Genomic DNA, 26338 nt, shown 5'->3' with positions numbered 1-26338 from the left:
AACCAATAAACAGAGAAAGTATAAAACGTATCTGAATGGACCCAGAGTTCCCAGGAAAGGAGGAAATGGAGACATTATCAGAGAAGCCCTCTGACACTCCTATGAGCCCCTCTTTGAGAGTCCCCACTCTGTGGTCTTCCCACCAAACCCACAAAGCAAGCCAGCATATCATAGGGCCTGCTGGACAAGCTATGCCCTCTTTCCAATCAGACCTATACTTTTCAAGTAAGTAAAGGGCTTTGTTCTCCACACAGGAAGAAATGAAGGAACTGTATGTGTACTATCCAAGTCTTTCTTCAAGGAAGTTGGTGACTTGGGAAAACCCTTTCTCTTTCTCTAAGCTTTCATCCCCAAATTCTCCATCTTGGGAAATCTTGAGACTGGTTGTTTCCCATAAGGAGGTGATGCTCAGGAAATCTCCATTTTCAGTTAGAACAGGCTGACACTGCCTGGGGAATTCAGAGTCCCTTCCTCCTCTCCATAGTAAGTCAGGGTTGGGAACGACTCTCAGACTACATGTAAGCACATGCCTATCTCTGCCATGTGTTTCTGCCACAAGCTGACATTCCAGTTCCTGCGGTGGGAGGGGGATGGAGAGCAGTCCATTCCAGGAACCCCTTACTGAATTCCAGAAGGTAAATAGGGAAAGGAAAAGTATTAAGAGCTCCTTTTTCTAGATCCTGAAGTCAATTCACCTGAATTCAGATTCGTCCTTTTAGAGGCATCTCCAATCCAAGGCGTATTCTGTGTTCCCTAAGGTGGAGAGGGGGTCCCAAATGCAGGTGCTGCTCCTAAACTCATTAGGATGACTGTGGAGTTCATGAAATCGATGAGATTTTAAACATTAGCAATTGTTCGTAAGATACTCCAAATTAGTGGGTTTTCATAAGAGCACAGAGATTCCTGAGCAGGTGGGCCTGAAGATTACACTCACCTCCAAACACATAATTAAATAAATTCGACAAGTAAGTAAAATTTTACCAAGTTCCTATGGCTCACATCTGCTTCGGTGCTTGTAAGGGCCTGCCCCACCACAAAATAGTTATGAAAGTGCTTTCATGTCCTATCCCCCCCACCCCCCACAACCTACGATGAGACATTCCTCCTACTATTTTCTGTCATATACCTTCCCTCCTGTGTTCTTCCTGTACCATTCCATTTCCCCCCAGAGAGAGAAAAGGCCACTTTCCCCTCTCCTCTCAGTCAGGCTAAGCAGAACTGCTTCTATGATTTCTTCCTATCTGTTGTTCTTTCTTCTTCTCACCCAATCCTTTACTACACACACTCTCTCTCTCTCTCACACACACACACACACACTTCTTCTCTAGCCCCATATATTACTTTTTCTCTCAGATATGTTTGCTATTAACCCATCTAAATTTTTTTCCCCTCTTTTAAGGAAAAAACCTTACCTTTCCCTGTACTATTGAAGGAATTGAGTTCATTGTTTAGTTTTTTCTTTTTAACTCTACTTATGGACCTTTCTTGTGTTTCTCCCATGTGAAATATTTGCATGTCTGTTACAAGGGTTTCATTTTTCTACTTAAATGTGAAGGGAGGGGAGATATAGGGATAAAATAAGAAGGGAAAGAGAAAAGGGAGGGAGAGAGGGGGAAGAAGGAGGGAGGGAGGCTTATTATTGCATTAAAAATACATTGAAAAGAAAAGAAACCTAGAAAGAATCACAAACAGATTTGAAAGTGACATGTTAAATGTTTGAAATTTAAAAGAAAAGTAACTTTACATAATAGGGATTTGCAGTTTCACAAATGACCCTTTGTCTATTCTACTATGTAGATGGGAATGTCCATTTTATTTAGCATTAGTTAAGTCTGGAACTTTTAAAAACTTTAGATATACCAAAGAAAAGAAAAATTGTGTTTCTTATAGCCAGCTCAACTATGTGTTATGTTTTTTTTTTAAATATCCATGTTATTAGGCACTAGAATTTTAAAAGTTAATATAATTGTTGCTGATTTCATGAAGTCAATTGCAGGGGAACACAAGCCCTCATCACCTCATGCCTGAACTGCTCCAAGAGTCTGCTGTTTGGTCTTCCTGCCTCAAGTCCTTTCCCACTCCAGTCTGTTCCACTCAGTTATGAAAGAGATCTTCCTAAAGTGCAGATCTGACCATGTCACCCCACCCTCCTCAATAAACTCCAGTGGCTCCCTAGCACTTCTCTATGTGGTATGCAAAGCCTTTTACAACCTGGCCCCTTCCCACCTTTCCAGTCTTTTTCTATCTTACTCTCCCCAACATGCTCTTCCATTCAGTGACCCCGGCCTCCTGGCTGTTCCACAAACAAGACCCTTCATCTCTCAGCTCAGGCTATTGCCCCAGGCTGTGTCCCCCACCCCCACCCCCACCCCCAATGCTCTTCTTCCTCATCTCTACCTCCTTGCTCTAGTGACTTCCCTCAATCCCAGCTAAAATCTCCCCTTCTACAAGAAACCTTTCCCAGTCTCCTTCAATTCTAGTACCTTTCTTCTGTTGATCATTTCGTCTTTACTGTACCTTCACTCATTCCCCTCAACTCATTGGTCAAGGCGGGAGAGTTAGAACACTTCTTGTTCTTCAGTGCCACTTCCAGAGTCCCTGCGGGACACGTACCTTTTGTAAGGATCATCTATATAAAGATCCATCAATAACCTTATATTCTATAGAGAGAGAAAACATGTAGAACATGTATAGTGTTGTGTATATTCAAAGTAAGCACATATACAACCCTAACACGAACTGGATGTCTCCATTTCACCCAGACTTCTAGTCTAGTGTAATAAGGCAGCTGGGTGGTGCAGTGCATAGAACACTGGACTTGCAATCAGGAAGACTCCTTTTCCTGAGTTCGAAGCTGGCCCCAGACACTTACTAGCTGTATGACCCTGGGCAAGTCACTTAACCCTGTTTACCTCAGTTTACTTCATTTGTCAAATGGGCTGGAGAAGGAAATGGCAAACCACTCCAGTATCTTTACCAAGAAAACCCCAAATTGGGTCACGAAAAGTCAGACTTGACTGAAACAACCAAACAGCAATAGAAGTTCAATGGCCACTCACAGGCTCAAAGCTGATCAGCACGGAAGCTTTAGGAAGCTGCCCTGTTCTACTGACTGAGGCAGGCTAATCATCCCTTGGGCAGTTTTGTGGTCCTCTACTCCCAGAGGCTCACCATATTTGTGCTAGATATAGTGCAGACACCTGATAGGTTTTTAGACCTATTGTAGCTCAGAACGCCTCACCTTAAGGGATAGCTTCCAGGTGAGTACCACGAATCCCAGCCCCAGCCACACTATTCCATTTCTTATATTTTCTCCTGCAGTATCTCTCCCTCTCTTTGTTAATAATACTACATAATTTTTTTTCTGTAATCAAGTAAAGTGAATTAATAATGATTTTACACTGTCTACTATATAAAATGTCTACTAGGTAAAATGTATACATAAGACCCAGCAAGTCAAGTGAGTTGCTTGAGGGACAGCAGTGGAATTAATAAGGAAAACTGATCCATTGAGAGGTGTGAAGTGAAAGGGTCTTATAATCCATTTTTCTTTCTTCTTTTAGTGAGGCAATTGGGGTTAAGTGACTTGTCCAGGGGCACACAGCTAGTAAGTGTCTGAGGCCAGATTTGAACTCAGGTACTCCTGACTCCAGGGCCGGTGCTCTATCCATTGTGCCACCTAGCTGCCCCCTTATAATCCATTTTTAAAAATATTACTTTATAGTTCTCACTAGGTATGGCTAGAATCAAAACTTTTTAAGTAGAATTGGGTGAAATCCAGTTTCAGTAATTGCTGCTGTGAAAAGTAGAAATTAATATCAAAATTGCACCAGACAGGTTTTACTACCTGAATAACGCTTTACTATGTCATAGCAGAAAGGAAAAAGCCAAAAGGAAAGATGGTAGTAGATAAAACATGTGAAATATCCATTATGTGGATGGACACACAGGAACAATCAATCTCTTGAGTTCTTAAAGAGCTTTATGAGCTTTGTATAAGCACTGAGCCTGTGGGTAGGAAAGTTCACACTGGAAGTGATAAGGCATACCTGGAGAATCAGATATTATACAAAGGGATACCATCAGCCTGTATGCCCAAGGAAACCATGATTGTCAATCAATATAAATACATGGAATGAATGACTGACTAACTAAATGAAAATGCACTTATTAAGCTCTTACTGGATGCCAAGCACTATATTAAGTTCTTGTTAAGTAAAAGCAAAAAGCAAGACAATCCCTGTTCTTAAGAAGCTCACACTCTAACGCTTGGTGACTAAGTGCATTGGTTGTTGTTTTTTTAATTGACAGATATTTTTCTTCCTAACGGAAATTATCTAGGAGCCCAATGAACAAATCCATCCCAAATGCAGTTTCTTCTATCCCCTAAACTTCTTGGATCATTTGAAAAAGAACTCTAGTTATTGACCATTAGCTTACACCTATACAGTGCTTTACTTTTTAGAAAGCACTTTCTTCATCTCACTATCAGCTTTGTAGCATGCATATATATATATATATATATATATATATGTATATATATATATATTGCAATGAAACATTTAAAAGAAAACAGTTACTTACCTTAGCCTATATGAATGTTTCTTTCCTATTAAATTTGTGGTAAATTTAACAAAAGTAAAAAGGAAAAAAATATTTACAAAGATGAAAAAGTAATCATAAAAGTTAGTAATTACTAATATTCTGATATTCTTGATTGTCCTTTTGGGAAAGGATACCCTCTGTGATTTTCTTTTTTAATTCCAATCATTTAGTATCTTGTCTCTATCAAAAATTTGAAAAAAATCAATTCTTCAATGCCTTCAAAATGGTCATTTCCACTATAAACTTTTGCTGTATTTGTTTGGCCCCGATGTTTCTCCCATGTTCATGTTCTTTGGTGCCACAGTCACCTCCAGGATCTGATGAGCTGAATTCTTTGATATTCTCTTCTCGACGGATTTTCATATCCTGGTTCTCCTCTTCCCCCTATGACTACTTCTCAGTCCCAAGCCATGCCTACTAAAGATGGGCTCCATGTTCTCCCTTTTCTTCCCTTTCCTCTCCCTTCCCCTCTTCTCCCTTTAGACTATTTCACTTGGCAATCTCATCAGGCCTCATGAATCAATGTTCATCTCTAAGCTAATGACTCTCAATTCTACTTAAGCATTCCTAACCTCTCTGCTGGCCTCCAGTCTTGCATCTTCAATTGCTTATTAGACATCTTAAACTCAACATGTCCAAAGTAGAAATCATTCTCATTCCCCAGAAACCTTCCCCTCTTCCTAACTTCCTTATTATCATTGAGAAGCAGCCAGGTGGCACAGAAGATAGAGCACTGATGCTGGAGTCAGAAGGACCTGAGTTCAAATCTCACCTCATATACTTACTAGCTGTGACTTTGGGCAAGTTGCTTAACCCCAATTGCCTTCAAACCACCCAGGGCCATCTCCAATCGTCCTGATACACAGCTTGCCACTGGACTCAGATGGCTCTGGAGGAAAAAGTAAGGCTAGTGATCTTGCACAGCCCTCCCTCACTTAAATCTAATTCCCTGCAAGTCATGCATCACCCTGAATGTCTTGGTCCTCTTCAAGAATGAAGAACAAACAACAACAACAACAACAAAAATTATTGTTGAGAATATCACCATTTTTCCAGTCACACAGCCTCACAATCCAGGTGTCATCTTTGGCTCCTTCTTCTCTCTCACTCTCTATATCAATGGAGAAGTCTTGTCGATTTTATCTTCATAAAATCTCTTACACATTCCATCTTTTCTCCTCTAACACTGCCAACACCCTAGTGAATGCCCTCAACACCTCATGCTTGGGACTACTGCCAAGAGCTTGCTGGTTGGTCTTCTTGGCTCAAGTCTTTTCCTACTTGAGTCCTATCTGACCACTGCTTTTCAGTTGTTATCTTCTCTGACATCACCACCATCAGGAGCAGCGGCAGCAGCAGCACCAAGACGACTACCAGCACCATCCTCCATAGCCTGCCCCCTAATTGTGCATGCAGCTCTACCTTGGGGTCTCTAAACAAGCTTTCAGGGAGCTCATCAGTTCCCTGGGATTCAATCATCTCCACGCAGATGGCTCATAGTTCTATGCACCCAGCCAATCTTTACTGAACACCAATCCTTCATCATCACCTGCCTACTGGACGTTTAAAAATAGAGATCCTGGAGGCAGAGATTCTCAAGCTCAGTAACACCCAAGTCTGCACTTTCACCCACCACATGCTTATTATCAATCATCAAGTCTCTTGACCCACGTCTCTAATATCCTTCCCCTTCTCTTCCTTCACACAACTACATCCATATCACCTCTCACAAAGACTACTAAAACAGTTTCCTAATTTGTCTCCCTGTCCAGTTAACATTTTGGAAATACAGATCTGACTCACTTCCCTGCTCAAAAGATTCCAGTGGCCCCCTACTTAATAGCTCTGCGGTCAAATACAATCGTCTCTTCACAATCTGGCTCCAACCTACCTTTCCGGGCTTATTACAAATTACTCTCTTCCACATGGTCAACAACTCAGCCAAACTTGTCTTCTTGCTGTTCCTCATACACAGCACCCTATCTCCTATTTCTATTCCTCCGCAGACTGTGGAAAGGCAAACACACTTCCTTACTCACCCACACCCCTCTCTTCCGCCCCCCCGTTGAACTCCTCATTTCCTTTAAAGTCCAGCTGAAACCACACCTCCTTCATGATTCCCTGCAGCTAGTGCCTTTCCCCCCAAGGACCATTTTATTTTGTTCTTGGTACACTCAGAGTCATCTTGTACTGTGCCTGGTAAACAGATAGCAGGCACTTAAAAACCCTTGTTAAGTGATCAAAGACCAATGATGAGCAAAACCAAGTCCAGAGAGGTTAAATGTCTTAGCATACAAATAGCAAGTAGCATAAATGGGATTTGAATTCAGGCTCCTGGTCAGATTACAGGATAAGACTTTTTCCACTTCACCAACTATAAGGCAAAATCCCAGAAAAAAAGATACAATGACATAGTTCTGGAGGAGTATAATGAAATATTATTCTCATATCTAATCAGAGAATACCTAGACCTGAGAACACTACTGCTAATTTTGTTATCCAAGTATAAATTGTATGATGATAACACTGTGGTTTCAGTGATTAAGAGAATACGAATCCTATTCAAGGCTTATTCTCACTCTTAGAAAGATGAACAAATAAAAGCACTTACTAGTAGTACTATTGTTTGTCAGAAGCAAATGGATATGGGATAACGCACCAGCCCTTTCTGTTTACTATATCCCTCCAAACATCTTTGTACAGTATCGCTTGAAAAGGTAAAATGGACCTAAAAAGGGAATAATCACTGGCACCAGACTCCAGGGCCAGGAATCCTTGGTCTAGAATAGACTTTATGCCCCTTGGTATATGAGCTCTCCTAGACAAACTCTTAGTATGCGTTTGTGCGGGTAGGGGGGAAGGTGAGCTTAGGATTGAATAGGTGCCACTCAAATAGTAATTTCCTTTTTTTTCCTAATTCAATTTTATTGTACTTTCAGTTTCAAATTCCTTCCCATCTCCACTCCAATAAGAAACAAAACCAGTTACAAACACGTAAAAATTTCCACATTGGCCATGCCAAAAAACAAAACAAAACAAAAAAACGAAACCCAAACAAAACAATCTTCAAACTGCATTCTTGAGTTTATCAGCTCTCTATCTGGAGGTGGAGAGCATGTTTCATCATAAGGCCTCTGGAACTGTGGTCGGTCATTATGTTGATCTGAGTTCCTAAGTCTTTCAAAGTTGTTTGTCTTTACAATATTGTCATCATTGGAAAAATTATTCTCCTTATTCTGTTCATTTCACTCTGTTCATACAAGTCTTGTCAGGCTTCTTTGAATCCATCCCTTTCATCATTTCTTCCCTCACAACAATATTCCATCACATTCATACACCATAACTTGTTCAGCCACTCCCCAATTGATGATGGGCATACCTTCAGTTTCCAATTCTTTGCTACCTCTTTCTTTGATCTCTCTGTGGTACAGACCCAGTAGCAGTAATGCTGAGTCTAAGGGTATGCAGAGTTTAATAAGTTTTGGGGCATAATTACAAATCCTTTCCAGATTAGCTGAACCAGTTCACAGTTCCACTAACAGTGCACTAATGTACCCATTGTAACCTATAGTTAGTTGAGAGTACCTCTCCTCCCAAGTTAAGGGAGCAGAGCCCCTCTAGCACTTGTCATTTTCCTTTTTATCATCTTTGATAATCTGATGGGTGTGAAGAGAAACCTCAGAACTGTCAACTTCCATTTCATTAATTGTTAGTGACACGAAACATTTTTTCATATGGCTGTTGGTAGTTTGAATTTCTACCTATAAAAATTGCTATTCATGCTATGCCATGACCATTTATCAATTGTGGAATACTACCTCTTATTCTTATACATTTGAATCAATTCCTTATATAATCTTAGAAAAAATACATTTATTAGAAAAACTTGGTGCAAAGATTCCCCCCCTCCAAATTTCCTTATTCTAATTTTACATAAAATGGTATTGTCTGCAAACTTTTTAATTTTATGTAATCAGAATTGTTCACTTTACTTCCTATGAACCTCTCTATCTTGCTTGGTCACAAATACTTCCCCTGTCCACAGATCTGATAATTTCTTCAGTGCTCTTTATCATCTATTTTATGATGTCACCCTTTACATCTAAATAATGTACATGTTTGGAGCATGCCTTGGTACATGGTGTTAGATGTTGGTGTGTACCTTATTTCTCCCAGACTGAATATTTTTGTTGAAAAATGAGTTCATACTCCAAAAGCTGAGGTATTACACAAAGCTTCAATGTCTGTTTGCTTCTGTATATAGTGTAAATCATCTATTCCATTGATCAACTTCTCTATTTTTTATTCACTACCAAATTGTTTTGATGATTATGGATCTGTACTATAGTTTGAAATCTGGTCCTGTGAAACCACTTCCATCCCACTTTTTTTACATTAAATCTCTTGATATTTTTGACCTTTATATTTTGTTCCTTCAAAATGAATTCTGTTATTTTTTTCTAGCTCTATAAAATAATCCTTTGGTAATTTGATTGGCAAAACACTAAATAAGTAATTTAGAAGTTACCATCATTTTTATTATGTTGGTTTAGCCTAGCCATGAGCAATTAATATTTCTCCAGTTATTTAGATATTATTTACGTACAGTTTTATTATTGTCTTCATATATTTCCTGTGTGTGACTTGGCAGGAGGCCTCCAATAGTATTTGCTACTATTTTAAATGGAACTTTTCTTACTCTTTCTACTGGATTTTATTGTTAACATGCAGAAATGCTAATGATTTTTGTAGGTTTATTTTACTGTATGCATCTTTGCTCAAGACATTAACTACTTCAATTAGATTTTTAGGTTGTCTTAAGTAAACTATCATATGATTTGTACAAAGTTGATCAATTTATTTCCTCTTTTCCTATGCTTATTCCATAAATTTCCTTCTCTTCTTTTATTGGTATATATACCATTGCTAGCACTATACTGAATGGTAAGAGTGAAAATGAACATCCTTGATTTTACTCCTGACCTTTCTGGTAGTGCTGGCATTTGTCTTAGATAGATATTACTTTTCATATTAAGGAAACCTCCATTCATTCCTATGCTTTCTAATGGTGTTTTTGTTTTTGAAACAAAGATAGTGACTTTATCAAAGAGCTCTTCCTGGATGAAAACATCACTGAACTTGGGATCAGAAGCCCAGTGTTACAACACGGACTCTATGATGTACGACATTGGCCAAGTCACTTCTACTTCACATTCTGAGTTTCCTTTCCTAAGGAGGAGGTTGGGTTGGATGATTTCTAAGGTCCATTCAAATCAGTCCTATGATTGATCTCCCATGTCAAAGAATAGTTAGAGCTTTCCTTGGGAATAGCAGAACATTATTAAATTTTCTTTGTACAGCATTGGGCATAGTGCCTGTCACCCAAGATGGGTACCTGAAGCTCCGCCACTTTGGTAAGATCCAGCAAAGTTTTCACTCTACTCATATAGTCTTCAGGAGTCCAGAGCCACCCCTACATGCCAAGTGAGGCACCAGAGGATAATTTTGGTATCAATAGAATATATAATAAATTAGTGTTAATACTTTGAATTCAAATTATTAAGAAAGTATAACACATATATGACAACTAAAAATCAAAATACATTTACTCACCTGTAAACATTTTGGTAACAGCCTTACTCTGTTTGCGAGCAGAGCAGAGAAGTAGCAGCCAAGGTGGGAAGAATTCATGGTGACCAGCTAACAACTCTGCCACGGTCCCAGATAAGCCTGAAGTCTGTTCGCCTTCAGCAATATTACAACCTTCATCCACAGAATCAACAAGCAGATACAGACTCTGCTGGGGCGGCTTCATTCCCAAAAGAGGAAGGAGAACACACCTATAAAAGACACGACATATGCTCATCAGCTTTGTTGGTTAGTACTTATTCAATTAATGCAAAATTAATACTACATAATTATTATCATGAAATAAATGTTCTAGCTAAAATGATTATTTCATATTTTGAAAAACAATCTTTTCAACAACAAAATTCGACTAATTCAAAATGAGGACCATCAGTGCAGAACAATATGTAACAGATAAAATGACCACTATATCCCCTTCCAATACCAATATTCTAAGATTCTATATTTGAAGAGCTTGAATTGGAGAATCATTTTAAAAAGAAATGCAGTTTTAGTATGTTTAAATACACACTGCAATTTAAACTAAGTTCAAGAAATGTCAAGTACAAAACTAGATGAACTAGTTCATCCTGTCTCAGATACTTGTTAGTTGCTATTGACTTTGAAAAATTCAAGTCATCTTCCAGAGCCTCATTTTCTCCAACTGTAAAAGGGGAACAATGATACTTGCAATAGCAACAAAATTGCTGATAGGGAAGTATTTTGGAAATTTTAAAGCGCTATATTAGATGTGAATTTTTACTACTAAAAGTAGTGCTTAGCAGAGACTCTTTGAGGACCTGCTTTAATGAAATATGTTAATTTGAAATTACATCAGTAATTGCATGTATGTATGTATGTATGTATGTATGTATAAATAACACCTCACACAAGAACAGAAATACATAAGGTAGCTGTCAAGATCAAAGAGTTCTGTGCCAGGCCTGGCTCAGATAAGTCTGGTGGTAAAAGCTTGGACTCAGAAACCATAAAATCTTAAATGTAGAAAAGTTTGCTCAAGAATAGCATGGAAAAGATACTCAGTCAAGATACAGCATCAGTTCATTTGGGCACAGCACCTCCATATTTGACTTAATGGCTTACTTGGTCAGAAAGCAATGGGAAGTGGATTAAAGGTGAAGCTCCGACTGCTCATGCATTTGATTTTTATGACTTAAGAAGTTATTTCAACAGAGTCTTAGTCTCTTGGACTACTTAAGTCCTTATTTAAAATATATTTGTGTTTACTTGGTTAAATAATTACATATAAATTTTTTTTTTAAGTTTTGAGTTCCAGATTTCTTCCTCTCACCTCAGCACTTCCTTTGAAAAGGCAAGCAATTTGATATTCATTATACATGTGATGTCATGCAAAACCTATTTCCATATTGGCTGTGTTGTGAAAGAAAACAGACCAAAAAAACTTTTAAAAAGTAAGTTAAAAAAGTATGTTTCAATCTGCATTGGGAGTTCATCTGTAACGATTGGAATGACGCCACCTGCTGGATACTTACTGTGGAAGAGTTCTGCCCATGAAGGGAAGGTCTTTGAGGGCAAGACCAGGAGTCAGGAAGTGACGCGGGCTAGTGGGAGGAGGAAGGAAGAGACTGGCGCTCAGTCTCGCTCTCTTTCCTGGGGACGCTGGCGGAGAAGGGAGCTAGAAATGTGCTCTCCCTTTAATAGATAGGAATCTAGGCCTTTCTCTCTCTTTACCAAATTCTTATTCTCCTTAATAAATGCTTAAAAGTCTAACTCTTGCTAAAGCTTATAATTTATTGGCGACCACTCATTAGATATTTTAGACAGACTAGCTAGAATTTTAGCCTTAACACATCATTTCTCTCTCTGGAGAGGATAGCATTTTTCATCATGGGTTCTTTGGAACTGTCTTGGGTCATTGTTTTGATCTGAGTAGATGAGTCTTTCACAGTTGATCATCCTTACAATACTGCTGTTATTTACACAATGTGCTCCTGGTTTTGCTCACTTCACTTTGTATAAGTTCACATGTTTAAAGGTTGGTCTGGAACCAACTTGTTCATCAATTCTTATAGCACAATAGTATTCCATCACAATCACACACCAAAACTCGTTCAGCCATTCTCCAATTAATGGTCATACCCTCAATTTCCAATTCTTTACCGCCCCAAAAAGAGCTGCTACAAATATTTCTATACAAATAGGTCCTTTTGGTGATGTGATGGGGGAAGCCCATGGCTAAAGCCTAATGATAAAAGGTGAATAAGGCTGGTCATAGGGTATAGATAAACCATTTGGGGTTGGGGAGAGGAGAAAGTCGTATAAAGCCAAATCACCAGACCTAGCTTTTCAGTCAATTTTGCTGGATCTTCATCTTGGCCAAGTACACTAACTGTGGGTATCCCCCAAGGCTCTATTCTAGGCCCTCTTTTCTTCTCCCTCTATACAATCTCTGTCTCTGATTTCATCAGCTCCTATGGGTTTAATTATGTATATGATTCACAAATCTAACCTCTCTCCTGAACTACAGCCTCACATCACCAAACTGCCTTTTGGACATCTCAAAGTAGTTGACTCATAGGCATTTCAACTCAACATGTCAAAAACAGAACTCTTTATTCTATACCCCAAACCCACCCTCATTCCAAATTTCCCTATTATTGTCAAGAACACCATCATTCTTCCAGTCAGAGTTTCCCAACTTTAGTATTGTATTTATTTGATTCTGCTCACACTCACTTCACATTTCCTAATTGTTGTCAACTCTTGTTTCTACCCTCATGCTATCTCCTCACACAGCCACCACAATGGCACAAGTTATCATCATCTCCTAGCTAGACTATGACAATACTCTCTTAATTGGTCTCCCAGCCTCAAGTTTCTCCCTGCTCCAATACAATCCACTATATCACTCCTCCTACTCAGTAAACTCCAGGGGCTCCCTGTTACTTGTAGAATCAAATCTACAATGCTGTTGGACAGTTAAAGCCCTTCCAACCTTTCCAGTGTTCTTCTACTTTATCCCTTTCCACATACTATATGATCCAGTGAGGCTGGCTTTCTTCCTGCTCCGCACACACAGGAGGACATCTCATCCTCCTGATACCATTCCTCTTCCCTAGCTGATTTCCAAGCCTACAAGGCTGCCTCCTCACCTTTTGCCTTCTGGCTTCTTGGCAGTTTCTGCTCAAACCATCCTTCTTCAGGAAGCCCACCACCTCCAGAAAGCAGCCCCACCCTTTCCACCCTCCGTAAAGGAAATCGTCCTGTTGTTGTCCCCATTTATCTAGGGTACACCTTCTTGATACACTTTTTTTTTTGCATGTTATCTTCCCATTAGAAGGTGAACTCCTGGTAAGCAAGGGCTGTTCTTCCTTTTGCTTTCCTTTCTTTGGCTCCCCAGTGCTCAGCAAATGCTTGTGGACTTTACTGAACCCTAGGGGTAAGTAAAAAAAAGTAAACCCAGGCTTTCTTACCACCCAGTTGAGTTCCCATTTCTCATACTCACTCTAGCTTCTATTCTCTTGCCTAATAGTACTAATAGCAAAAGATTTCACCCCCTTTTCCAGGGAGGCCTCTGGATTGAAGGTTGAACCCCAAGGGCTAATCATGCCCCTATCAGTATTGTTCCTTTATTTGTGTAATTACTAAGTTCATAAATTGTTTGTCAACCTCCTTAACCACCTAAGCAAGCTAATTCCATGGATCAGTGGAAGGTTCCTCCCACATTGCCAGAAACTCCCATATATACCCCATATCGCCAGAAACTCCAGTGGTCAGAGGGCTCCAGGTTCCTATTATCAGGCCACCCAATCCATACTGGCTCCCTTCCCTTAGTACACACCTTTCCCCATTTCAACTAGATCAGGCATGAGGTCATTCCAAACAAATCCTGCCACCCAGGCCAAAAATCCTGGGCCAGACCCCACGGCAATACAGTAGTTAAGGCTCAAGACTAGAACAAAAAAGAACATTCTGAGATCATATAATCTTGTTAAAGGGGGAAAAAGACAGAAAGACAGACAGACAGACAGACAGAAAGAAAGAGAGAGAGAGAGAGAGAGAGAGAGAGAGAAAGAAAGAAAGAAAGAGAGAGAGAGAGAGAGAAAGAAAGAGAAAGAAAGAAAGAAAGAAAGAAAGAAAGAGAGAGAGAGAGAGAGAGAGAGAGAAAGAAAGAAAGAGAAAGAAAGAAAGAAAGAAAGAAAGAAAGAAAGAAAGAAAGAAAGAAAGAAAGAAAGAAAGAAAGAAAGAAAGAAGAAAGAAAGAAAGAAAGAAAGAGAGAGAGAGAGAAAGAAAGAAAGAAAGAAAGAGAAAGAAAGAAAGAAAGAAAGAGAAAGAGAAAGAAAGAAAGAAAGAAAGAAAGAAAGAAAGAAAGAAAGAAAGAAAAGAAAGAAAGACAGAAAGACAGAAAAGAAAGCAAGCAAGCTTTCTCAACCATGACACAACCTAGTGGGTTGGGCAGAGCAGCACTGCCTTCACATTTACCATGACAGCACACTTGGTCAAGAAACATATTTATTTCTACAACAAGGAATTATTATTTGGGGGGGGGGGGAAACGCTCGGGACAATGAGGGTTAAATGACTAGCCCAGGGTCACACAGCTAGTAAGTGTCATGTGTCTGAGGTTGAATTTGAACTCAGGTCCTCCTGAATCCAGGGCTGGTGCTTACAACAAGGAATTCTATCAAAACTAAGGACCCCAGGCTGCTCACATCCTTAACTTTTACAACTTGGGCATCCAGGAAGTTACATCAACAGTGGAGGGCCATTTCATTGCTTTGAGGAAGAAATGAGCCTACTTAGGAGGGCCCTTTCATCAGTCTTCTTAGATCATATGTGAGAACTTCTAGCTGTTCCAGAGGGTCCACTACAATAGGTCCTAACCAAATTAGTATTGGATGTTTCATCTTTGTGTGAATTGGATGTTTCACATCTGTGTGAACTAGGTGTTTCACATCTGTATAAAGTCATTTAACTCCCCTCCCTTACCAAATAAAAAAGTCTTTGACTTGACTTTCCTCCCATTTTTGGAGAAGGATGTCATTCTCCTTCTAGCTAAGATTAATGCTTTCATCTGCTTGTGACTTTCTTGCCTTTCTACTAATATCCCTCTAGTGCTAGCACTGGGCACTTAGCTCAATGTATGCTTCTTCCTTCATTCATCCCATTACCAGTTGCCTCTTCTGAGATCATGCCTCTTTAACCCCTTCTTTGTAGCACTTTCCATCTTTCCCTCTTTGCTGGTTCCTTCTTTAGATCTAACTTAACAAAAAAGTCTTCTCCAGATCCTGCAGAGCCATTTCTCACCTTACTTCACAATTAAGCTTTGAAAGGGCAGTTTGTATTTGCAATTCCATCCACTCATGTGCCCAACTAGCTTTTTTTTTTTTTTTTTTTTTTGCGGGGCAATGGGGTTAAGTGACTTGCCCAGGGTCACACAGCTAGTATGTGTCAAGTGTCTGAGGCCGAATTTGAACTCAGGTCCTCCTGAATCCAGGGCTGGTGTTTTATCCACTGCGCCACCTAGCTGCCCCTCCCCCAACTAGCTTTTGTATCACAAGTACACCTCATCCCCAGTATTTTTAAAGATGATTACAAAGTTGCCCTTCAGCATCCTCTCCTTTGTGATGATCAATCTCTGTTTTTTTGAAGTTTATCTTAAATACTTTCCAGCCCCTCAATCACTTAAAGAGCCCCTCTCAGAAGCCTTTCCAGGTTTTCTTTTACAAATCACTTTAATTGTGCCTCCAAGGTTTTATCAGTAGTCAATGGAAACAGGAAAACGATATATCTGTTCCTATCCAATAATTCTCTACCTGTAGCTGTGCGATTCTTTGTTATCTAAAATTCACCACTCTGCATTTATTGAGTTGATTCCATTTGTTTTGGGTCTTTTTCAACTTGAATTTTAAGATGCTATCCATTATATTCTGGCATCTATTGAAGCTCCAAACTTAGATATCATTTTAGTTGGAGAGAGCTATCTCGGAAAGCCAAACCAGGTGGTTTGAGTAAAGGGTCTCTGTGATGCGGAAGGTAAGGGCAGAAAATCCAAGAGGTGTCACGTGCTCCCTAAAAAGAAGCCCTGAGGAGATCATAAAACACTAGGCTGGGTGCTGGGGAAGAAGCAGCATAAGAAAGAGGACATTTAGCTTTCACATGGTGGGGACAATAAGAATGGATAGCTGGGTGCAGAGAAGAGAGGTTGAAAGCCAAAGGTTTCAAGTGGGATATGCCTGAGGCAATTGAGGAATTTCATAAAACTTCAGAAAAAGATAGCAACTGTAAGAAAATCAGGACGGAGCCTAAGACAATAGGAGGAGAGTCTAGGGAATGTCAATTCCAGAAAGGAGATGCTGTGAGGGGAGCCTACACTAGTGCCAGTGCACTGACAGAGACTCCCCATAATCATGGTAAAATTTATGTGCGGGATTTTAAACTGAACCATTATGGAGGAAAAGAAGGTAGGAAAAACCAACTCTCATCAGAGAATAGAGAATAAGACCCAGGTACAAGTAGAAAGCCAGAATGCCCAATTCAGAGAATAGAGATGGCACTTGGTGGACCGAGTGAAGGAGAGCTAGACTGGGGAGCTTTGCATACTAGGTTGAGGCAAGGGGAAGCCCCCGAAGACTCAGAATCAAGGACGAACACTTGTGTAAGATGAAGGAAGATGGCTTCGGTAGCTGTGTGAAGGCTGGATTGCAGGGGAGATATCAATTAGGAAGCTTCGCGAAATAATTCAGGGGAGGGGAAATTCAGGAGAGTCTTTATGCAAACCACTCAAGCCACCTGTTTGGCTTTCTGAGACTGCTCTCTGGAACTAAAAAAATGAAGCTGAGAGACAAAATTAAGTTTCAATAGATGCTAGAACATGTTGGATATAATATTAAAATTCAAATTGAATTGAAAAAGACCTAAAACAAATGGAATCAAATTCAATAAATGCAGAGTAGTAAATTTCAGAAAGTAAAGAATTTTACAAATAGAAAATAGACAATGATTGGAAAGGCAGAAATATATAAATTGCCAATTTTCCGCTTACTATTGAGCACTTTCTTCTCCCCTTCTCCTCCCACGTTCCTGCCAATGTCCACTTTCCGCTTGACCCTTGCTGCCTGGCCACAGACACTCTCCTTCCCTCAATCTCTATTCCACTTTGACCCACTGGCCCTCTTCCCAGGGGTGGTAGGTTGTTCCCCTTCAGGCTGGCAGACTGCAGAGTGGTTACAGATGCTCACACTGCTTAGATGAGCAGAGAATACCAAATACAATCCTTCCAATGAAGTGAAGGATCCGTAAGGCAGCTAAGTGACACAATAGAGAGGTTGGGCTTGGGAGCCACAGATATTTACTGTCTCTGTGACTGGGAAAGTCACTTAACATTCCTCAGCCTCATTTTCCTCACCTGTAAAAATAATAGCACCTACCTCACAGAGTGGTGAGGGCCAAATGAGACAACATCCTTAGAGTGCTATGTAAATGCTGGCTGACTATTATGCTGATGAGCATCCATCATCACCACCAACACCACCACTCCACTCTGCTCTTTCCAAACTCTCCATTTCCCCAGGGAACTTCCAGATGGCGTGCCAAGGCACTCTGACTTCCAAGTCCTTCCATCCTTTCTAAAACTGAACCTTCCTATATGTGTCCTCTTCCCCAGTAGAGCTTCCTCCTTGAGAGCTGAGGCTGTCTCACTCCTAAATTTGGATCTTCGGTCCAAATTTATTATATGATACATGATTTATTATATGATAAAGTAGATAATTGTCATGGGGCGCAGAGCACCCCAGAATTTCTCTGGGGCACACCGAGGAGTCTTCTCCTTGAGAAACTAAACCAGAGGACAGATAATGCCTAGAGAGATAAAATGAACCAAATCTGACTGAGCTAGCTTGGGATTCCTACCCTTCATTCTGGTCCCCCTTACCCTGGGGAGATAAATTTGGGTGTGGCTTCGGCCTTTGTGTTCTGAAGAGGGATCTGTAGCCACCCCCCACCCAATTCCTTTAGTCACTACCAGTGGGGCATGGTCCACCTTCACTAAAGGAACTTTCCACAGGCAGATGGTCCACCCCCATCAGGCCTCTATAAAAGTACCTTCCAGTCTCCTGTTCGAGGAGATTTGGTACTTCTGAGCCATGTGCTTTATGCCAAATCTCCCCATGAAAAGTCCAAGGATTTCTTTCATGGTCTCCCTCCCCCCACCCTTCCCTTCCCTTGCTCCTAAATAAACTATCACCTTATTCTAACTACGTTTTGTGTGCAAGAGGGTGTAATTCTTTAAAGAGGAATTCCCAAGAACCCCAACCCCAACCCATACCCCATTTTCCCACCATATCATAATGAATGATTTTTCATTCATTCCATTTCCTTTATGCCATCTACATCACTCTGGAAACTTCCATTTCCCCAATCAAGTTTATCTTTTCTCCAAATGTGCTCTACCTTCTGACCTCACATTTTCAATCTATGGTATCACCGTTCAACAATTTCTGAGATTTGAAACTCTGGTTTCTCCATTTTCTTCTTTTTCTTACCTTACCTCTCCTACTGAGCAAACATTTTACTCCTCCATTCTATCTCATCCCCAACCCTGCAGAAATTGTCCAGTTCAAATGCCACTGTCTCTTTGAAGCATTCCTTGACCTCACCACTAGTATCATTCTCCCTTCAGACGTCATGCTTATAACTTTGTTTTGTACTTCAATGTAATTTCTGTTTAGTATCTTCCTTGAGACTCTCCAAAGATGTTCTATATAAAATACCGGAGGTTTTCCCTGGTGTTCTTTACTATTTCATAGGCACCAGTGCAAGCCTGGTGTGATGAGGTAAGAAAAATAATTAGATTGTCATAATCTCTCCTAGATCCTGTTTTTGCTTAGGGTCATACACAGAATTAGAATGGAAAGACATCTGCCAGTCACTAAGGAGAACACTCTCATTTTACAGATAAGGAAACTGAGGCTTGGGGAAGACAAGTGGTCACACAAATAGCAAATATTAGAGGAAAGATCTGAACTCAGTTCTTTTTGACTAAAAGTCCAGTCTTTTCACCAGTATACCACACTGACTACCAATGCTGCAGAGTCAAAAGACATGCACAATCTTCTCTTCCCATCACAGAATGACACAACTCACAACTGGTGTTAAAAGTCCCAACACTGCACTTAGAACATCAAGACATTATTTTTAGCAATTCAAAGTTTTCTATAGTTTGATAAGTCTGTTTATACAACTTATCTATTATCTCTCTGAATACAAACCCACCTTCCTACACAGACCAGTCTATTCACTGTCCTGAATATGGCATACACCTTACTTATCCCTTTCTGGTTAACAGGCTAACAATGTCCTGCTGTTGTTGTTTGTCCTTTGTTCTCAAAGAGGACCATGACATCAGGGTGATGTCATGACTTGCACTCAACTGGATTTAAGTGAGCCAAGGCAGTGCAAAGTCACCAACCTCACTCTTCTCCAGAGCCATCTGGGTCCAGTGGCAAGATATACATCAGGACAACTGGAGATAGTCCCTGATGTTTAAGGCAATTGGAATTAAGTGACTTGCCCAGGGTCACACAGCTAGTAAGGAGCTGAGGTGAGACTTGAACTCAGATCCTCCCAACTTCAGGGCCAGTGCTCTAATCCACTGTACCACCTAGCTCTCTCCTCCTTTCAGAATCAAAGAGGTAGTGATGAGGTCCTAGTACGGTACCAGCAAGAACAGAACAGAAAGTTTGCAGAAGTGAACAATCTTTGGGATTCAGTGCATGGCTACAAATTGTGGGGAAGAAAAAAAGAACGAATTTATCTTGGACTACAAATAAAGTAATTTCCAAGTATTTCACGTTTAAGTGGGTCACACATAATTGTTTAAGTGAGAATAAAATTGTGAATTGGAAAGTAAAAGCGTATGCTAGAGAATACTCGGGACAAAAATGACAGGTTTTTGTTGATTTCCCTACAAATCAGCAGTGCTCTCTAAACAAAGACTACAGAGGGCAATAAATAAATCCCTAAATTCATAAATTGCTTTTATATGGTGTAATATAACTCTTAAAACTAAACGTCCACAAGTCAGGAGAAGTTTGACAACTCTGGCTTTCCATTGCACATCTAAATTCCCCCAAAGGGATTTTGTTCCTGAATACAGGATTGTACCCAAGACTTCATTAATCACCGTGCATTTTTTATATATGCCAGGTACTACTGCATATCCCCAAAGAGAATACAGAAGACAAAAAAAGGAAACAATCCTTTGCTTTCAGAGAGCTTATATTCAATAGAAGACTAAATGTATGTACAAAAGTAGGCACAATATATATAATTAATACAAGGTTACTGGAAGGGGGAACTCCCACTAGCAGATGGGGAATCTGAAATTCATCCAGTGAGAAGGTGGGGTGCTTGAGCTGTCTCAGAGAAACAAAGGATTCTCCAAGATTGAGGGGAGGAATGAATGCATTCCAAACAGGGGAGACAATTTGTGCAAAGACAAAGAGATGGGAGATGTTTGGAGGAACAACAAGGAGGCCAGTTTGAATAGCATACAGTGTGTGATTAAGCCTGGAAATGTATGTTTGGGCCAGGTTGTAAAGGTCCTTAAAAGCCAAGGAGATGTCAATATTTATACTAATGGCCACAGGAAACCAATGAAGTTTATTGAGTAGGAGAGTCATGGTTGGCAGCCTTGTGGAGGAGGATGGATTGAGAATGGAAAAAGACTTGAGGCAGGGAGACCAAAGAGAAGGCAAGTACAGAGTACAACAGTCAGAGAGGAGATGAGGTCCAGATAGATCTAAGAGAGGCTGTGGAGATAATAATGCAAAGATTTACAACTAACTAACTAACTAACTAACTATATATATATATATATATATATATATATTCTTCTTATTCACACACACACACACACACACACACACACACACACACACACTCTCTTACTCCAAGTACCTATTTAGTAATCCTATAATAAACACTTTTTGATTGACTTGATTGTAGACAGGGACAGAGGAAGTTGACCACTTGCTAGACATTCGGGAAAATATTGTCTAGTTTTCAAAATCCTAACCTTTGTCAGCACGTCTAGATTTGAAGCTCCTGTCCTTAAAAAAACCAGGTACGTTGTCTTTTTTTGTATATGAAGAATCATTTGTATAAATAGAGCAAAGAATTGTTACAGGGCTTAGCACCCCAGAAGTTCTCTGGGGCACATCAAAGAGCCTTCTCCTTGAGAAACTAAACCAAAGGACAGACACACCTAAAGAGAGAAGTTGAACAGGATCACGGCTGAGTTAGCTCTGGGACCCAGACCCTTCATTCTAGTGTCCCTCACTCCTAGGGAGATAAGATTAGATGTGGCTGCTGTCTTTGTGGCCTGAGGAGCAACGAGATGGCTTGAGAGATCCGAAGTCCCCCCTCACCCAACTCCTCCAGCCACCACCAGTCGGGGATGGTCCTCCCTCAATAGGGGAACTTTCCACAGTCAGACGATCACCTCATCGGACCACCATCAGACCTCTATAAAAGTACCTGCCTGTCTCCTGCTCAAGGAGATGGGTATCTAAGAGCCACACTCTGTGCCATTCCTTCTCCCGATGAGAAGTCCAAGGATTTCTCTCTTGGTTTCCCTTCCCCAGCCCCAAAATAAACTATTATCTTATTCTATTGGATTTGTATGCAAGAGGGTGTAATTCTTTAAAGAGGAATTCCTAAGAACCCCTATCCCAAACCCTAAACCTCCTACCCTATTTCCCCACAACAGAATGAATATCACAAAAGGTAATATTTGAGAACTTTGACATACTACTGATGCAACAGTGTTAAAAATATATCACTAGTAAAGATTAGACAAAAGTTATTATCACCATGAACAAAACCAGAAGCAGCATGCAGAAGTGTCTTATTTTATATATCCATATGCAAAAGTATCTTACATTTGTTTTCTTTGTTAATTTCTTTTTTTTAAGCAACAATTGTATACTTCATTCTAATGTTTCTTATTATATTCATTAAAAGCATGGGTCTGGATCCCAGAGAAATACACCTCCCTCTTTCTTTCTCCTTTGTTCAAAATCCTCTTAAATATAAGAATACTGCCAATATCCTCCCAGTGCAGCTGGCCCTTTGGTTAGCAGGCAGAAAGACAGCTGCAAGCCTATTAGAGTAATTGTAAAATGAAAGCCATCCACTGTTGTTGTTGTTGTTTTAAACATAATAAGTTTACTTAATGCCTCTTGCTTAGGAAGTCAATTTCCCTTTCAAAGTGCCATAAACCTTAAGAGTATGCAAATTTTTGTTCTGGTTAGAAACTATAAAGATGGTTGTGAAAAATCTCCCCAGATTAGCTTGTTAGTCAAAAATTCCCCACCTTCTAGTCATTCTAGACAGTAGGTGCCAAGTCTTCCACTTTTCAATCTTTAGTGTGGTACATTACTCATAGAATAAAGGCAGCTTAACAACAATAATCATAATTTTGTATCTTAATGACATGTTTTAATTTCTCATAGTATTTTTGTATCTTTTACCTTCACATTTAATTTATATATCTAGTATATTTAAAGAGACTAATAAAATTGGATTAAAGGCTCATGTATCAAGAATCGGAAAGAATAATTTTAAATTCTAGTTCATGAAAAAATAAGTTTCTTGCAAACTAGTGTAATTACAAACCAACAAAATAAGTTTGTCAAAGTTAGTTGTCAGTATATACTACTGGCTCAACTAACAAAAACCAGACACTGAACATCCCTGCGGTTACCTAGTTTGCCACCTTTCCCACACAATACAGAAACTAAAGCAGCATTAAAAGGTTGCTAGGTGAGGTCCCTGAAGCATTGCACCACTTATGAACTGAATGCCAAATCATTTAACCTCTATGAGCCTCAGGTTCCTCATTTGAAAAAAGAGAAGGTTCAACTAGGTGATCCCTGAAGTCATTTTTAGCTCTAAATTTATGTTCTTATGAGCTTTTGAAAAACTAATTAGACAGTGTTCAAAGCTAGTTGTGACAGTTCACAACTCTTTTACACTGTTCTAATCTTTAATCCATCAGAGGCTCTATTCAGAATGAGATAGCCACAGTACCTTGACACACAAGAACAGTGATCCAAGCAACACTGCTAATCGTTGGCTCTTAAAGTCAAAGACTGACTACCTCATTCTAAATAATGAAACAATAAATAGTTATCATTGTTCTTCACACTCTTTTTCCCCACCAAAAGAAATACCTGGGAGGGTAACTGGAGCAGGAAATTGGGTCATTAAAAAATGTTGTGGGGAAATAGGGTAGGGGGTTTGGGATAGGGTTAGGAGTCCAAAGAAAGGGGAAAAATTAAGTCAAAATCGCAGATGCCCAAGTATTTGAAACCAGAACATATGAAAAATTCCCCATCCTCCAAAGTGCTGTCAAATCATTATTTTCAACTCCTCCTACCTCAAAAACATGCTTAAATGTTCTCTTTACTCGTCTAAGACAAAAACTACACTGCTACTGAAATATGTCTGGGAAACAGGTAGATCATGCCATGTGAAATAGGTTTTCTTAAAAAAGTTTCCTTAATATCAGCTTGTGGCACATAATTAAAGTTTGTTTTTAAAATTCAACGTGTATTTGAAATGTGCCATTCAGTTCTGTCTAAGGATTATTGATTCAGAGCTATAAAGAATCTTAAAATTATTTTAATCCTACCCCTTCATTTTGCAAATGAAACCCAGAAAGTGAAGTAACTTGTCTAGGGGGAGGCAAAGACAAACTTGAACCCAAGTTCCCTAACTCCAAATACAGTGCTCCTTCTAATGCCCAATGCCAGGAACCAATTCTATCCTTAAGACACAATGTTTTAGTATTAAAATGGGGGAAAAAGTACATAGAAGGCTTGGTGTCCAGTTTTAAACAAGAATATTATTAGTGCAATTTGATTAAATTAGATTAGTGAAGGAATGCAAAAATAGATGGCAAGACTAGTTAGAATCATTCTTCATACAAGTGACAAAGTTATTATTTACAAAATTTTCATTGTTTTTTCAAACAAAAATAACTGAAATTTATAGTTGCTAGTACTACTAAACAAGCAAATTGCTGTTAGACTTGCCTCAGTTCGGGGGCAGCTAGGTGGTGTAGTGGATAAAGCACCGGCCCTGGATTCAGGAGTACCTAAATTAAATCTGGCCTCAGACACTTGACACTTAACTAGCTGTGTGACCCTGGGAAAGTCACTTAACCCTCATTGCCCTGCCCCCCCCCCAAAAAAAAAGACTTGCCTCAGTGCAGGATTTGGAAAATTAGCCGCCTGTATTTTCTGAAATTTCACTACATAACTATTTTGGCTAGCTATTTTAAAGAGTTAGTCATTTTAGTCCCCAGGTCCAGTTCACTAATAATCACCAAGGTGGTCCACAAAGGATCTGCTGAGTATTTCCTAAGAGATGGTAGTTATACCCTATTGAATATGCAAAGATTGTTCCCATGTGTTCCACTATAATATTTTGGTTAACCATTGTTGCCCTGAGCCATCAAGAGTTCATAAGTCTTGGCAAGAACTATCTGCTCACTTAACAGTGTTCAATTAAGTTCCATATTTTGATATTTGATCAACTGATTTATTTATATTCTACTCTACACTACAATTTTCCAGGTCCAGATGATTTACTTTGGCTTTAGGAACCTACACTTTCTCCAGTATCTGTCAAATTTAATGGCAAAATTAACTATTTTTTTAAACTTTGGCAAAAGGTTAATTCTAAACAATATCAAATTGTACTTGAAATTGAAGAATTGATAACTGAATGAATCTTACCTGTCAATCTTTTAATCGTACCTGAAACATCCAAACAAGCATCTTTTTTTAAAAGGTAGGTCATATTTTGAGGTGTGAAAAGTAGGGAAGCAAAGAATAAGCAAAAACTTCCAAAAAGAAATTACCTCTTCATTAATAATGCAAAATACAAGAAATATCCACAAATGTTAGTCTCTGGCCAAATATAACCCACTTAACTCACTTGGAAAATTTCAATGATTCCAACTGGCATTAAAAATGAGGCAAGGCCTCGACAAAAGTGTGAACTAGCCAAGCCAGCTCTCCTTTCCTTGAAAGGCATGGCAATGTGTGGCATGGGAAGATTGGATCTGGAGTAATGCTGCTGCATTCAAATCCTAGCTCTACTTCTTACTTACCTGCCTGATGCTGTTGGGCATTATATTTAATCAAAGTGGGCCTGAGTTTCTTCACCTGTACAATGAGGGAGCTGTACAAGATGATCTCTGAGATCTGTTCCACTCCAGGCCTAGAATCCATTTCGTCCTCCCTTTCAGGGAGCCCCATTCATTCTTCTTCACTCTAACCCCACATCTACTACCCCCTAAAAAAGCACTATTATTAGGTTACCAAACTTCAGTGTAAATGAGTTGTAAATATCGATCCTCCCAGGACCTAAGAGAAAGAAGCAAGTCTAATCTAAAGGTATGACTCCATACATGTACAATGTCAAGTTTCAGATGAAAAAGGAGATTAATGGAAGAGAAGGCCCTTCCTCAGTCCCTCTCCCAGACTCTCCAGTAACACTGCCCCCCCCCCCAGTGACTGCCTAAGGATAACCTGTTAAAGAGTTTACTGAGCTGTTTACTCACATTACACTTGCAGTTCAATAAAATTCCCAAATCTTTTTTCAGAAAAAGTGCTGCCTACCCAGACCTCCCCTTCTTGTATCTGTGACCTTGATTTCTTTTGACTCAAGCACATTTACCTCTATTAAATTTCATCTTATCGGATCCAACCCATAATCCTAGCCTGACAGTATCTTTTTTTCCGGATTAGAAGTCAACTCATTTAAAAATATTGGGAAATGTATGGATCAAAAACAAAAGGTTATGAAATAACAAAAATTATTAAGTGCAGCATTGGTACTTTGTATTCGGTTGGCACTGTACAGTTAGCCAAACACATTACATATACATTAGGCCATCTGGACCTCATGACAATCCTGTGAAATACATTCTACACATATCATTTTTACCGTGTTACAAATGAGAAAATGAGGTAAGAGGTGACATGACTTGTCCACAACCACAAAACTAGTAGCCAGAGGCAGGATGTGACCTTGGCCTTTCCTGACTAGGT

The 26338-nt window shown here is 39.6% G+C and overlaps 1 protein-coding gene across 2 annotated transcripts in view; it reads right to left on the bottom strand.

Annotated features, from left to right (window-relative positions):
• Window positions 1–26338, bottom strand: part of ANKRD50 (ankyrin repeat domain 50) — a 66823-nt gene that overhangs the window by 20236 nt on the left and 20249 nt on the right. For both annotated transcript variants that reach the window (XM_043971355.1, XM_043971356.1), the window contains exon 3: window positions 10219–10445. In XM_043971355.1, the coding sequence (XP_043827290.1) occupies window positions 10219–10445 (227 nt within the window). The remainder of the gene's footprint in view (window positions 1–10218; window positions 10446–26338) is intronic.

Source organism: Dromiciops gliroides, chromosome 6, assembly GCF_019393635.1.
Source record: "Dromiciops gliroides isolate mDroGli1 chromosome 6, mDroGli1.pri, whole genome shotgun sequence".
Lineage (NCBI taxonomy): Eukaryota > Metazoa > Chordata > Mammalia > Microbiotheria > Microbiotheriidae > Dromiciops > Dromiciops gliroides.
Note: the sequence above shows the minus strand (reverse complement) of the source record. Positions and strands in the feature narration are given on the sequence as shown.